The sequence below is a fragment of the Nilaparvata lugens genome, chromosome 10 (assembly GCF_014356525.2).
Source record: "Nilaparvata lugens isolate BPH chromosome 10, ASM1435652v1, whole genome shotgun sequence".
NCBI lineage: Eukaryota > Metazoa > Arthropoda > Insecta > Hemiptera > Delphacidae > Nilaparvata > Nilaparvata lugens.
The window spans coordinates 38355937-38372673 of NC_052513.1; the positions used below are offsets into that span (position 1 = coordinate 38355937).

General features: G+C 34.0%; 1 protein-coding gene across 6 annotated transcripts in view; it reads left to right on the top strand.

The window, feature by feature from the left end:
- The window catches only part of LOC111060655 (trafficking kinesin-binding protein milt), a 151810-nt gene that overhangs the window by 105760 nt on the left and 29313 nt on the right, over positions 1-16737 (top strand). For 4 of the 6 annotated variants that reach the window (XM_039436810.1, XM_039436815.1, XM_039436809.1 and 1 more), the window contains one exon: positions 11834-11910. In XM_039436810.1, coding sequence (XP_039292744.1) covers positions 11834-11910 — 77 coding nt within the window. Of the gene's footprint in view, positions 1-5345; positions 6437-11833; positions 11911-16737 lie in introns of those variants that run through there. The other 2 variants (XM_039436812.1, XM_039436813.1) reach the window with 2 other exon arrangements.

Consider the following 16737-nt stretch of genomic DNA (forward strand, 5'->3'; position numbering starts at 1 on the left):
GATCTTATGAATCATATTTACATAACTATGTACTCTACCTACCATGTAACTTACCGGGTATAACTTTATCAGAGTGACTTTGTTCTCAAAAGAAATACAATAGCTTATCGTTGAAAGTGTATACTGGATTCATTGAAGGAGAGTTTAAATATATGGACTTGACTATGATTATTCACGAGTTGCCACATTGCTATCATGAAAGCTAAAGCTACGAGACTTGTCGATTCAATTCAAATAACTTTGGCAGTTGGAATGATGAAGAGTAAGTTTGAATATTATAATCCATGTTCGTCTTGTCAAGTCTTATGAAACTTAGTCCTGGTTGCTCAAAAGCCTCTTAAGTTTTAATTCTGATTAAATGCCACGTAAACCAAACAGAGAAGCCTTCTTTTAAAAAACTCTTTTTCTTCCTTCCAGACCCAACTGAAACGCTAATTGCAGAAAGGGAACATGTCCAACTTTTTCAAAAATTGTTTTTTTTTTTAAATCAACTATTTAATGTAAGATACATCGTTTACTGTAGGAAGGATACATGTCCAACTGAATGCATTGTAATGACGACGTTTTGAATATATCGTTTACTACAGGTTTAGATCCAGGTTTAAATAAGTTTTTTGTCTCTCCTGTAAAATTATGAAAACTGGACATGTTCCCTTTCTGCAATTAGCGATTCAACTATAGTCTGGTCCTACTACTCTGAATAAAACAAGTTGAGACTTGAGGCTAACTATTCATTTTCGACTGTAGTATTTTGGATGTTATTGACATGAAATTAGGTCCTCCTGCCTTGGAACTTTTTATGAACCTGATAAACTTTGGAAGAGGCCCCCTGATTGATTTTTATAAACTTTTCGATCCCATGAATAAAAAATAATTTTGTACCCTAAAATTGAAAATTCTATATTATTATAATCTAGTAGGCTTCTGTGAAGACAGCTGATGAAGTTATCAGAAAACTCTCTCTTTGTGTACATCTTGTAAAAAATCATATAATTTTGTGTTTTGATTAAAGTCGTTTCAGTATTTGATCCAGTTTTTATAAATATTTTAATCCGTGAGATTATTCGGTTTCTGTGAGTTTTTAATTGTGATTCGCGTCTCTATTTAATTCCAATCGATAATATATTAATCATTTTAAAATTTACAAATCCTAATTTCAAGTTTTTAACCGCGTTTCTGTTTAACCGCAATTTTAAATTCTCACAACTTTTTCAAGGTTTTTAAATCTTTTGGAAGATTTCAAGTTTCTATACATTTCAAGATTAAAGACTGTCACGTTGACAATTTTTTAATCAGTATCTGTCTTGTGACTTATCTTGTATCAGTTCATGTGATGTACATGAGTGACGAGAAATACAATTCTCCTTGTGAGTATTTACATACATTTATTCACGTCTTCGTTTTTAATTCTTTCTATTACAATAATTATTATTGTAATAATAATTACAATATTTATTACAACAATAATATTTATTATATTTTTATTATATTAATAAAAATTTATTATAACAATAATATTATTGGTTCGAAACGATTTTTATGTTTCTTATATCATAGATAAGCAGAGTTGATAATGATGATTTTATTAACCAAAAATAATTTTGGTGTAAGTGCACGTCCAGTGCCAACATACCTATTATCAAATTTTTGGTTGGGATCGATTTAGTATGTTATTTTGAGCACAAAATAACAAAAATTAAACGGCGGTCACTATTGTTTTTGAAATAAACTAAGTTCAAAGTAGCACAACTTTACATGCATTTAACCTAAAAGTGGCAACCATAAGTAGCTAAGGTTAGGAAAAGCTTTAGGTTAGGAAAAGCTTCAGGTTAGGAAAAGCTTTGGGTTAGGAAAACTCAGATTAGAAATATCATAATTTGATGATTTCAATGATCAGAATGGCTGCTACTCATAGGTTAAATGCATGTAAAATTGTGCTACTTTGAACTTAGTTTATTTTAAAAACAATAGTGACCGCGGTTTATTTTTTGTGATTTTGTGCTCAAAATAACATACTAAATCGATCCCAACCAAAAATTTGATGACAGGTATGTTGGCACTGGACGTGCACTTACACCAAAATTATTTTTGGTTAATAAAATCATCATTATCAACTCTGCTTAACTATGATATAAGAAACATAAAAATCGTTTCGAGTTCACAAGAATAATATAAAATTTATCTTATCCTATCTTCTATCATTCTTCTGTTGGTAACCTTGAACCCCTTAGACCACACTGTACCACTCCCACTGTAATAATTCAAGTAAAGCACAAAAGTCGTCAGAATAAGTCCAAATCGCTGTCTACAGTTAGAGATTCACTACGAACTGTCAGTATTACTCATGTATAACATCAATGTTTCCCATCCAATCAGTGCTGACAGTCTGGAAAGAGGTTTGTTGTGGCTGCTTCAAATCGATAAAAGACAGTCATCATTGCATTGAATAAACTATTCTTGTATCCTGTGTATTGTTGGTTAGTGTCTGGCTTAGAACTGACCTATTCTCCTACTGTGGTTTGAAAGTAGAGAGAAATTGGTTGTCTATGAATGTTTTATAGTTGCTTCATGAATACTCAATGGCAAATTTATGAATATTCTCCATGTGTGTGGTTAATAAAAGTTACAAATCAAAGTTTATTCATCAAAAACAATTACAATACAAATTAGAATACTATAATAATTAATACAATTAGAACAATGAAGTTTTATGCATTGAATAATCATTGGAAAGGATTGAACTGTTTTGTCGATTGAGAGTTTCATCATGATATGAAGTTACACTCTGATTCATTCAAATCAATTTTGATCAATATTTATTCATTCAATTCATGTGAATCACTCTGCTGTTCCTTTCCCAATCGTTCATAGTTTAGAATGATATTGTATCTATCAATGTATGTATCTATATATCCAACACTGAACCAGTTGAATTGAGAAGTCTATGAAGAAAAATCAGAGATCAAAGTTTTGTTAAATATTGAGCTTCAAAGCACGTATTATTATATTGCTGTTTGAATGTAATCACTTCACGTCTTCCAATCTAATCTCATTTATTGATTCATTGCCACATTTAACACTATTTTCTAATTCCAATCTGAAATTTTCCAATGTGACATCATACTACTTGTAAAATAAATCTTATCACTGAGACACAATATTTTCTTTAACTTCTATTTATTTAATTTATTTACAATGCAAATGACACTTATGTAATAACATTGATAGATAAAATAATAAGGTATTCCTTGTGCTATTTTTCTTCCAATTTTATAGGTGACAAAGTCCAAGATAAGGTTAGAATTTCACGTGTACAATTATTATAAAATTTTAGTCCAAAATAAACATTAAAACTATAAATTTTGAATTCAGATGGTTTGAATTAATAAATTGATTAGAAATATTCCACTCAATTATTAGCCTACTTGTAACGAATAATATTGAGTAGCTTTGTTTAGCTGTTGGTTTTTCTGTAAATACTTTCTCTGTAGTCGATTTCTTCAAAAATAATCTTCAGCAGTATTAGTCAAATTTCTGAGCAACAACTCCTTTATTTTATTCTGTTTGATATTGAGTGAACATACCTACTTGAGTTACTTCATTGAGTTACTTATTTGTTGCTTTAGTTGTCTTCTAAGGCTCAACTCACACTTGACGCGACTCAGGTCGAGAAAGAGACTCGACTCTAGTCGAGAGCATGTGCTTCCAAATGGTGACACTCAGACCAGTCGATTCCAGTCTCCGCGACTGTCACCATTTGAATACACCTGCTCTCGACTAGAGTCGAGTCTCTTCTCGACCTGAGTCGCATCAGTGAGTTGAGCCTAAATCTAGTAGTCTTCGAATCTTATAGTGAATCAAATCTTGATATATTCATTCTAAAATCGAAGTCATACGAATCTTTGTGGAAGAGGAAGATCAATCTCCATTCTTCCCCTAATTCTTCATCTTTGAAATTCAATATTTTTCATCTTAGAAGGAAGCAATTGCTCAGGTTTTCTTTCCATGTTAATGATGCGTTAATTCACTGCAAGCCGGCTGGTATTAGCTTCAAGGTCCAATATTGGAAGATAACAACGATTAGGCCTGATAATAATGATAATTCATAATGCAATTTTTCATGTCCTGTTTTTTGTTTCCTTGTCCAATGTTCGGAACTAATTAGGCTTTAGAGTTGAGATTTCTCTATTAAGTGACGGTAGATTTGATTGCTAAATTCTTGTGCAGGATGTTTTATCTCTATTGAGATTTCGTGTAGATCATTGAGATTCTGTGTCTATAGATTATGGAGATTTTGTGTGGATTATTGAGATCTGGTTAGATTGTTCGCATTTTGTGTAGATTGTTGAGATTGTTGACACCGTTCGTTAACCTCTGCTTTGGTTCACTGAGGCCATAATATGCTAACGCTAAGGTCGACGCTAAACCACGTTTACTTGTAGATATGGTTGCATTTATCATAATGTTTTTCATTCGGGGTTTAAACGAACAGCTGACATTTCTTAGGCCCGTATGCAGATACTCGGTTTAAACGGATAAATGTCAGCTGTTCATTTAAACCCCGAATGAAAAACATTATGATAAATGCAACCATATCTACAAGTAAACGTGGTTTAGCGTCGAACGTAGTAGTGTTAGCATTTGGCTCACTGTCGATTGCACAGTATGAAAGCTTAAACTGAATTGAATCAGCTGGTGGTTTAATCTTAAATATGAATCATATTATAGCAAACGAAACTGAACATTGAATTAATCCTGTTTGAGTTGATATTCCGTTTAAACTGGCACTTTGTTTACCACCCTAAGGGCCGATTGCACAGTGACAGTTTAAACTAAATTTCATTTTAAACTGGATTGAATCCGTATCAAGTATCGTTCTTTATAATGTGGCTCACTTTAAGTTTAAGGGCCGTTTGCACAGTCAAAGCTTAAACTGAATTTAATCAGCTGGTGGCTTAAACTCAGAATGTAAAACATTATAACAATCGAGATTTGATACGGATTTAATCCATTTTAAAATGAAATTTAGTTTAAACTGTCACTGTGCAATCGGCCCTTAGGGTGGTAAACAAGCGCCAGTTTAAACGGAATATCAACTCAAACAGGATTAATTCTGTCACTCTGCAAACGGCCCTAAGCCTGATTAAATCCAGTTTAAGTCTTGACTGTGCAAACGGCCCAAAAAGTGTTTGCTCAAAACTCCAACTATCTTGAAGATCAAACTCATTTTCATTGAAAATAATTTTAATAGTAGAGGGGTTCTCATATCTTTTGAATATCGTATTGGTTTTCATTGAAAACACATTGAATAGTTAAGGGATTCTCAATAGATATTGGTTTATTTTCATAGAACTTTGTATGGACTTGAATCTATGTGAATGATCTTTCGAAAAGTGAAAAAATCAAAAACTACTAAAAAAAATGAACTGTTTTACTTCAAAGTCATCAGTTGTGTATTGCGATATCCTATCAACAAACTCTGATTGAATGTTTTTTGTCGACGAGAATTTTCTTTCTATGTTCTCGGATACAGCAGTTGACCAATTCCATTTGCCAGTTACCTTGTATGACATTTGACGGTGACGATAAGAAAAACCTTTACTACAAATTGTACATCCTATGTTTGAATCACACATCCTATGATTTAATTGGGATCACACTATTTAATAGTTGAGTGTGACCTGTAATCTATATTCCACACAAAATTGGCATAACGATTGTCAAACTCCAAACCAGTCACCAAATGGAATGACAGTTGATTGGAACGTACGAGGCACAAACCAGAAGTAGTGAGACTAATTTGAGTGACTTTCAATCAATTATACAAATTTGGAATTTACGAGGCACTCATTCCAGAAGTAGTGAGACTGAGTTTTGAGTTACTTTCAATCAATTATACAAATTTGGAACGTACGAGGCACATCCCAGAAGTAGTGAGACTAAGTTTCGAGTGACTTTCAATCAATTATACAAATTTGGAACGTACGAGGCACATCCCAGAAGTAGTGAGACTAAGTTTCGAGTGACTTTCAATCAATTCTACAAATTTTTACCAAACTCCAAAAAGTAGACCTATATACAAATAAATGACGATTAAGTGAAACGTACGAGACACATCCCAAAAGTAGCAATAAAAATAGATGACAATTAAGTGAAACGTACGAGACACATCCCATAAGTAGCAATAAAAATAGATGACGATTAAGTGAAACGTACGAGACTCATCCCATAAGTAGCAACACAAATAAATGACTATTAAGTGAAACGTACAAGGCACATCCCATAAGTAGCGAGACTTGTGTTGAGCGTGCGCTGTGATTGGTTGACGTGGTGGATCGTAGTGTGAAAATCAGCGGCTGTGATTGGAGCAGCGAAGATGAGTATGACGTCACCTGGGCTACGGAGCCCGGGGAACAGGAGCACATTCTGTTGGAAGGTACAGAAACTAAAGTTGGTAGTACAATCAGAGAGTGAATAATGTAATTCCATTCTATAATTAATTACATTATTTACTTTCTGGGTACAATCTGTATAAAGATCAGCTTTCCAATGAATCTCTGCTGTGTTAGAAAGAAGAATACCATTGATTCTGATGAAAGGTTTCACACGTTGGTTGACTGCAAAGCGTGAATACTCTCATGAGAATCAATGTATCCCTCTCCTATTTTGGCTTTTATGGGAAGTTTTACACGTTGGTAGACTGCCAGGTGTGAATAATTACATAAGAACCAATGATATTACATTTTAATTAATTTCTTGCTGGATAAAAAAGAATATCATTGTTTCTTATAGGTGTTTTCACACATTAGCAGACTGCGAAAGTGTGAATACTCCCATAAGAATCAATGTATTATTAAATTTATGGCTCAGCAAAGCAGAAATTCATTCGAAAGTAGGGCTTATGTGGCTTGTTATTATTACAACAGAACCCTATTATAAGTAGCAAAACTGAAATCTATTTCATTTCATTTAGATTTCCACGTTTTTCCAGCTATTGTATCTGTGAAGGCCTAACTTTGTGGATATCTACGAAGATATGACTTGACTTTGCGAATATGTATATTATATTTGTTGATATTAATAATAATAAGTTCGCAAGTTTAGGAATTATGAGTTTTTAAACAATATGTTTTCAAGAGTTGAAACTTTGCAACTTATCTCGGGTATCTGTTGTAATACAAACAAGGCCTGATTAGTGTGCTTGAAGCTTATGATTTGGGTCTCAAACTAGTTATTTGTGCAACTAGTGCGCAAAGTGACAGTTTGCTGCACCGAAAGAAACGTTTACGCCCGAGCCGTAGGCGAGGGCGGAATGGTTTCTTGAGTGCAGCAGAGGAACTTTGCGCACGTATTTCACATTAAATTTTTCCTACAGTTACCATTGAATATGAAAAGTGGGTAATTATGGGTAAAATTGCCTGAAATGCATCAAATGTTTTTCTGTGTAATTTTATTATTGATAAAAACCTTAATCCTAAAATCCTAAAGTCCTCGTTGTCCTTGGTTATAATATATAATGAATAATAATTAGCGCGTTGTGCTTCGTTGCACCTCTGCTCACTATAGCAGCCACAGCAGTCACTGTTACCAACTTCATTTTGATTTTGCTGCACTGTTGCTCCATATAACCTACTAAGTATTTTGCGTTGCCATGTTGCAAATCTGGAGTGCAGAAAAATTTTTTCGCCACACTTGGATGTAATGAGCTGGTTTACGTGCGTCATATGGAGGCCAAAAGTGATTGTTTTCCGACCAGGCCGGTAAAACTTTACAGCCCTAGGGCTGTAAAATGACCTTGAATAACAGCTGATCGTGTCCGATCTCACAAAAATCATGGAGAGATAATCTCATAATGACTGTAATAATCTATATAATTATGTATCGTGAATCGCGGTATTATGTCTATAATAATATATTTTATAAATTACTGTTTCATAATTTAATATTTATTATTGTGTTTTTGATATCAAACAATAGAATACGATGATATATCCATAGCCTCAACAATATAATGTTGGCTACATTGTCCATTGTCAGAAAGGTGCGTATCGCAAGTATTTAAAAGTGAAGAATCGAATTTGAAATCAAAGTACAATAATTGTATCGATATTTAAAAGTGAGGTAGAGTAATAATTGTTTCTTCACTTTAAAAAAATCGCTCCAAATATTCTATGTATCAATCTTTAAGCACTTTGAATTAATGTTATAATTCTGACTATTCAATAAACCTTTAGCTGTATTGTAGATTTGCTTCTAAAAAGGTAGCTTCAAAAAGCCTTTTAAAGGTTATCATTATATTGACTGTGACACGGAATGATGACGTTATCCTTGAAGCTTCTGTTGTGAGATTCAGTTCAAATTGTCAGCACATTCCTTCAATATAACATCAATGTTCCTCATCTAAACTATGATGACAAATGAATTCCACAATATAGCTGCGTGACGCGGCTTTGAAAGGCATTTCAAACACAAACACACACACAATTTGACAGGAGACATTAAACCAAACCAGCACACAGCCACAATAATTGACCATTAACTGTTTGTTATCACGTGGTCTAATTTGACAATAGTATTGAAAACTGGTGGGAGATTAGAGAAAAACTGATTGAGAGTTTATTTACTGTAGATTTTATGAGTTTGTGTGTTTTAGTCTGTTCTTGTGTCTCTCATGCATTCTTTATCTCTCTTTCTCTCACACACTTCTCTCTTCCTCCCTCCCTCATTCTCTCAAGCATTCACTATCTGTCTCTCACTCACACCCACTATCTCTTTTTCTCTCTCATCTACGACGTATTATATACATTTAATATCAATACTGCTATAATATCGTCATGTAAATAAAGTTCTTTTCTTTCTTTCTTTCTCTCTCATCTACCTCTTCATCCTCCTTCTCCTTCTCCTCCTCCTCCTTTTCCTCCTTAACCTCTCACAGTCTTTCTATCACACTAACTTCCTTAATTCTCCTCAATTCTGAAAATCTTGTTTTTCAGTTCAAATTTATTCAACATTCACACTATTTCTCTCTCTTCTTCTCCCTTCCTATCATCCTCCTTCCCCTCTTCCTCCTCCTCCTCCTCCTCTTCCTCCTCCTCCTCCTCCACATCCTCCTCAACCTTTCTATCACACTATCTTCCCTAATTCACCTCAATTCTCAAAATCATGTTTTTCAGTTCCAATAACATTCACACTAAATTTCTCTCTCTCTTTTTTTCTTTCTTTCTTTCTCTCTATCATCTATCTCTCTATTAGCTCCGCCAATTTATGTAGATGCATAACAATATAATTATCTATAGTTATTATATTACAAATTACTTTTTCATATCATATACAGTTCAATAATTATTTTCTTAGTTTATATTATGTAAATTCATCTATAATTTTGCTGTATTGTAAGCTATTGTATATAAGTGTATAAGCCAGTATATATTGTAATCTACATAAAGTACTCAATCAATCAATCAATCAATCATCCTCCTCCTTCTTCTCCACAACCTTTCTATCACACTATCTTCCTTAATTATCCTCAATTCTTAAAATCGTGGTTTCCAGCAACACTGTCTTCAACATTAACATTATTTTTTTTCTCTCTCTCTCTCTCTCTCTCTCTCTCTCTCTCTCTCTTCCTGCCATCCTTCTCCTATCACTCTATCCTCCTAAATTCTTCTCAATTCTCAAAATTCTATCTCTCACTACCTTTTCATCTTCCTCTCTCTGTTAAGTTGTGTAGTGAGAGAGAGGGAAGCCATACATTTGGTGACATTTCAAATGTTAATGACTGTTTCAGTCGTCTAGTTTCGGAAGTTACCTACCTAAGTTAGTCTACCTAACTTGCTTACATAATAAATAATACGTTCACTTGTCATGTGGTTCAAATTTAGTCATTCTCAAAGGATGCCTAATTTCTCTGTAATGTTCCACTTGGTAGAATAATAACTTTGAATGGTCATTATATGTTTTGAAGTCATTGTTGTAGAATTTAGGCGCTTTGATTGTTTTTTATCTTGTTTATTTTCGTGGGCTTTTTCGTTTAATTTGGATGGAAATGAATGTTTTGTGCTCTGAAGCTTATCATTCAAGAGCAACCTTGAAGACACTATTTTTGTTGAATGTGAAATGTAGGGTTATTACTATATTTTGCAATTCTAATTCCAATCCATTCATGTATTGTAGTGTGTTTTTTGTAGAAGAAGATTCTGTTGAAATTATGTGGATGTTCATCCATTATTACTCAAATATTGGTAATTCATTAAGATTTATTTTCATCTCCAAGGATTTAAAAATAGGCGTATAGTCCAAGCATGTGATTAATTGATGTTGTGATTAATCAAGCATGTTGATAATAATTGATCAAATATTGGTAATTTATAATAATTGCTCATTTTCTCTATTTGCAAGGATTAATAAGGTTCAAGCATGTTTTCTCACTTCATATATTATCTGATAATGATTCCAGTAGTGTAATTAATTGCATGATTTGAGAGAGAATATTTTCTCTATTTTGATTCAATACCTATTCAAGAATCTTGTTCAACATACTCAAAATTATACAATTTGTTCAACTCAATCCGAGTGATATTTGACATTTTGACATTTATTTACATTTTTACAAAATTATTGAGCCATATTATTCATAGTTATACATATAATCAATTATTATACAATATTATACAAAATTAAAAACGAACAATATCAATCTAGAACAATTTCAAACATATATTTTTCCATAGAATTACAATCCATAACAGTGTTAAATCCTCCAACAATAATTCTATTTTTAAAAATTTTAGGTCTATATTTTGTCTTTGATAAATTTTAAAATCAAGATAGGCTATTTACATCGTGTTTATCAGTATTAATCATGAATAGGAGATTTATTGTTCCATTTCCCTTAAGATTCTAAAATAGTTCGATATTTTTGGTGAATTTTATTCATTCCATAATTTCATAATAAACTGAAGTTATAGCGTATTCTTGTAAAGCATACTACTTATCACAACCAATTCAATTTGATTTATTTTTTGGTGTAGCCTTCAAAAATTGTTCATGATTGAATAAATATTGATTCAAAATTGATTTGAATCAAATAAATTGATTTTCATTGATTTGAAATATCAATGAATTTGAATTTTAGCTTGCCAATCGTCAATGTAGTTTTTGTTATGTGTAGTTTGTATTTATATTCATTAAAACGCTCACTAATGATTTAAAACAATATCGGTTTTTTCCCTATACCGTGTATGTCGCAACTTTTACTGTTATCTCAAGCCGATTACTGTCGATTATTGTCGATTTTTACTGTTTTGACCGGGTAAGAGTGTATGAACGGCACAATAAGAGAGACTACCAGCATCATAAAGCTACACGGGAAAGAACTACGTGGACTATCAGCTTGAAATAACAGTAAAAGTTGCGACATAAACGCCCTATACCATGGGATATCTACTTATGCTATTGTTTCTCTATGGTAGTATCTTGATACGTTCTATGTTTGTTTTTCTATGTCTATTTATTACTTCTTATATTTAATGTATGTGCTTTTTTATTTATCACTTACATTTTACTCTTCAAGATAAGCACAACAGGCTCCGCCAAATCGGCTTCTTTTCAAATTTGGTGTAAAAATTATGGTACAAATTCAAAGTCCCACAGAGTATAATTGATAGCAATAAAATGTATTGTTGGAAGGATGTTGATTATTTTCATCTTGAAATCTCTTCTATCTTATTGAATTCCTCAATTATTCTCCAACTATCTGTGTATTATTTGAATTCCTTAATTATTTTTAAATTTTCTTTTTATTAATGAAATCTTTTTTCTTTGTCTGTTACAGTCCTATGCAGTAACCGCGTAAGCCAAATGACAAAGACCTACAATGATATAGAGGCAGTTACAAGGCTTCTTGAAGAAGTAAGTCGAATTCAATTTATTACATCATTATCTAAATGTGCGTACAGATATACGCGCCGCGAACATGAGCAATTCACTTTTAATCAGCTGACTATATCTGTATTTTTACAGAAACGGTAAGATACAGATATAAAAAGCTTGGCATCAGATGATTAAAAGTAAATTGCTCATGTTCGCGGCGCGTATATCTGTACGCACCTTTATACAATCATTTTATTTTATTTGATATCTATTTTATGTAACACTAGCAGGTAACCAGTGCTCTGGAAGGGTCTAATTGACACTTCACAAACTGAAAACACGACATATTGAAATGTTGAAGAATTTAAAATTGGCCTATAATCATCCTCGGTAAATTAGGAATCTATAAGCAAAATTTCAAGATGATCAGTCCAGTAATTCAGACGTGATAATGCGGCATATGTGAATTTCCTATCCTGTATGTGTATAAGCCAATTCTCTCTTTTGTTATACAGTATTATAGATTGGGCTACTATACCATATCGGAAAAGTTGGTTCTGTTGTAATCTTTACCATAGATAAATACAGCATGAGTAGATATCCCATGGTATAGGGCGTTTATGTCGCAACTTCTACTGTTATCTCAAGCCGATAGTCCACGTAGTTCTTTCCCGTGTAGCTGTGTGACGCTTGTAGTCTGTCATACTGTGCCCTTCTTACACTCTCACCCCAACAAAACAGTAAAAACCGACCGTAATCGATAATAATCGGTAAAAGTTGCGACATAAACGCCCTATACATGGGATATCTACTTACGCTATTGTTCATCTATGTCTTTACCTACCTATGTAATGAAGTTCGAGGTTCAACTACTGGTTGAGTTTAACCGTTGTTTGAGTTCTCCTTCTCAAGTTTTACATTGTGAACTTTCAAGTTTGACATTTTTTAAACTTTCCAGTTCACTTTCTGTTAATAATTTAATTAAGTTTGAGTTCCAATTTCATATTATAGTATATTACGCTACAAGCACAGAAAGTTAGTGTTTACGGTATGAGGATAGTCGGGAATATGTTATCCGAATACCATTTTTTGCCACACTACAGGTATAGCTGACGCCAAAAAGTTAGGCGGTTTCGTGGGTCTCTTGTGGGTCCCAACAGCTGATGTTGTCAAGTAGAGTTGTCATCTAGCTTGGCTAGGTGATGGTTTTTAATTCAAAAGAGACAATAAATGGATGCATTGCATCAGCTGTGAGTAGGTTACACCATGTGACCCACGAAGCCCCCTAACTTTTTGGCATCAACTATATAAGAATAATAAATCGAATAAGAATTTTTTAGGAGGGGGGGGGAAACTTTGATGTCTCATATCTCAAGAACCAGACGTCGTTGGGTACTCAAAGTGGGGTGAAAATTTCCGATCTCACCCTCCTGAACACAATGCACCGTATGGCACAGTTGTCCAAACACATTTTCAAAAATTTCCAAAAAGCGGCCGGAAAGAAGCCTGTTTTGACGTCAGAGAAGATTCGTCTGCAAACAATGTCTTTTAGATCTACGTAGGGACTGGAAAACAGCTGTTTTCTGTGCAGTGTGGCGAAAATAATTGAAAGTTCCAATTTCATGTCAAAAATTTATCAAGCAGCACTGGTTCTGCTTCCTATCTCAGTTTACTAATAAATCATTGTAGGAATGTAGGATAGTGTCAAAAAAGTACGGTATATGAATTAGAATTTCGGTCTGAAAAATGCAGATTTAGCCGGGTATCGCATCAGTTCGTCAAGTTCAAGAACCTATTTTAACCAGTCCTTGAGATACTAAGAGAAATAGGAAGTTAAGCCATTCAGTACGTCAATTTTTCACGGCATCAAGTTGCCTACCTGGGCTGATTCTTGGTCATCTGAAATCTTGATAAAGTGAATGCCACCCAGAAATGCTACCTACCACAGTATTCTATTAATCTTGTTATTACCATTTCATTCACTATCTTCACTATCTCTCAAGAAAGCTGCAATAAGACTCACTTCTTATTGTCAGCATTCCTTATGTAACAACACCAATGCTCTCCATTCAACCAATGCTGACAGTTTAAAGTGGATCTCACAATAGTAACAACTGTACCTTTCTATTGCCTATTGTTCTGTACTATCGAATGACTCAATTTAAATGAATTTCTTTCATTTCGACGAACAATTGAACAAACTGTCTTTTATTATATTAGAATTTACAATTAAAATGGCGGCATTCACAAAAATCTGTAAACATTGGTTAGATGGGTAGCATGGGTTTAGTATTGAGCCGAGTAGTGACAGGAAAAAGAGGAAGAAGAAGAAGAAGAAGACAAGAGAAGAAGGAAAAGAAGAAGACGACAGGGATGAAGAAGAAGACGGGGATGATTAAGAAGAAGAAGAAAGGAGAAGAGGAAGAAAAAGAAGAGGGAGAAGAAGAAGAAGAAGAAGAAGAAGAAGACAAGAGAAGAAGAAGAAGACAGGAGAAGAAAAATGAGTGGCAGATTGTGATTGAGAAGAAGAAGCCAGGAGGAGAAGAAGAAGGAAAAGAAGAACAAGACAAGAGAAGAAGAAGGAAAAGAAGAAGAAGACGACGGGGATGAAGAAGAAGACGAGGATGATTAAGAAGAAGAAGAAGAAAGGAGAAGAGGAAGAAAAAGAAGGGGGAGAAGAAGAAGAAGAAGATGGAAAAGAAGAAGAAGACAAGAGAAGAAGAAGGAAAACAAGAAGAAGAAGACGGGGATGATTAAGAAGAAGTAGAAAGGAGAAGAGGAAGAAAAAGAAGGGGGAGAAGAAGACGAAGACAAGAGAAAAAGAAGAAGAAGAAGACACGAGAAGAAAAATAAGTGGCAGATTGTGATTGAGAAGAAGAAGCCAGGAGGAGAAGAAGAAGAAGACGACGGTGATGAAGAAGAAGAAGACGGGGATGATTAAGAAGAAGAAGAAAGGAGAAGAGGAAGAAAAAGAAGGGGGAGGAGAAGAAGAAGACAAGAGAAAAAGAAGAAGAAGACAGGAGGAGAAGGAGGAGGAAAAGAAGAAGAAGAAGAAGACGATAGGAGGAGAAAAAGAAGGGACAGATTGAGATTAATCTCACTCAAGTAGAAATTCTGAGATTAGCGGCTATGGGTGTGTCAATTAATAGTGATTTAATTTAGGCAACTCTCAAATTTTATCGTTCTTTGTTTCAATTTCCAATAATCACAGTTGTTGGAATCGTTAGCATTCTAAATTGATGGAAAGTACGGTGTATGGCCTCTAGCAAACTACTTGGAAAAAATCTAAAACTATCGTGAACTAAAATTCTCTGTATAGAAGCCATGGTTCTTCGCTAATAAATATCGTATTCATGAGTTTATGTAAGGAAAGGTTTTCACATGCTTTGATCAAGTATTGACAAATTCAAATGAATTAGACAATTTATCTATACTATTAATAGAATATTAAAAAATTCATGGACGTGATAGGAATACATGTTTGGCTCAACTCACACTTACGCGACTCAGGTCGAGAAGCGACTCGACTCTAGTCGAGAGCATGTGTTTTAAAATGGTGACGTCGCGGAGACTAGAATTGACTGGTCTGAGTGTCACCATTTGGAAACACATGCTCTCCACTAGAGTCGAGTCTCTTCTCGACCTGAGTCGCGTAGTGTGAGTTGAGCCTAAAGGTGCGTACAGATATATGCGCCTCCAACACGCTCCGCCATCGCTCCGATCATGAACGTTACGGGAGATGTTAGCTCTTCCACTCTTGCTCCCCGGTCGATCATCAATTGATCTGCTCGAGTGACGTTCGATTGCGGAGCAGAGCGAAAGTCTGTACGCACCTTTAGACGTATTGTCACTTCTAAACGTCTGATCTGATTAACTTAAATTTTTACATAAATATTCTCAATTTACTGAGGATGGATATATGCTTATCTACATTTTTATGAAGCAATCTCCTCTTTTTTTAATAATTGAACCAAATTTATTCAATTTGTTATTCAAAGTTACGTAAAGAAAAATAAAAGCCAAAACATATGGATCTGCATGTTAAGGTGCGTACAGATATACGCGCCGCGAACATTAGCAATTCACTTTTAATCAGCTGATGCCAAGCTTTTTATATCTGTATCTTACCGTTTCTGTGAAAATACAGATATAGTCAGCTGGTTGAAATCGCACCTTTAAGGTGCGTACAGATATACGCGCCGCGAACATGAGCAATTCACTTTTAATCAGCTGACTATATCTGTATTTTTAAAGAAACGGTAAGATACAGATATAAAAAGCTTGGCATCAGCTGATTAAAAGTGAATTGCTCATGTTCGCGGCGCGTATATCTGTACGCACCTTTAGAGACGACACGACGTGCTCGATGAGAAGGTGCCCGGCTTGAAGCCGCTCTGAGCCCATATTTTCTATGCTACGAATTTTCAACTTCAATAAAGATTATCCATCTAATTTTGACAAAATAATAATTCATAATTCTATCTTTGTATATTTCTTCAATCAATATTTCTATAGTAAATTTGATAGGACAATACTTCTAATATCCACCATGGAACTATAAAAATAATTCTATCTACCTATGTTATCACAGACCTTCGCGGAGCACGGGTTACACCTGCTCAATCAATAATAACCTTCATTTCAGAAATGATCGAGTCAATTCTTGTTGAAATTAGGTCACAAAGTAAAAGCATTGTTTTATGTACTAAATAACTGCAATAGCCTACTATAGTGAGGTTCACGTTATAATGGCAGTATATAAAGATAGAAGAATAGCGATGCTGATTCTCTACATGAATTAATTATATTTCTACACCGTCAGAAACATAATTGGCGTCGTTGTGGACCTATAAAACGATAGTACCA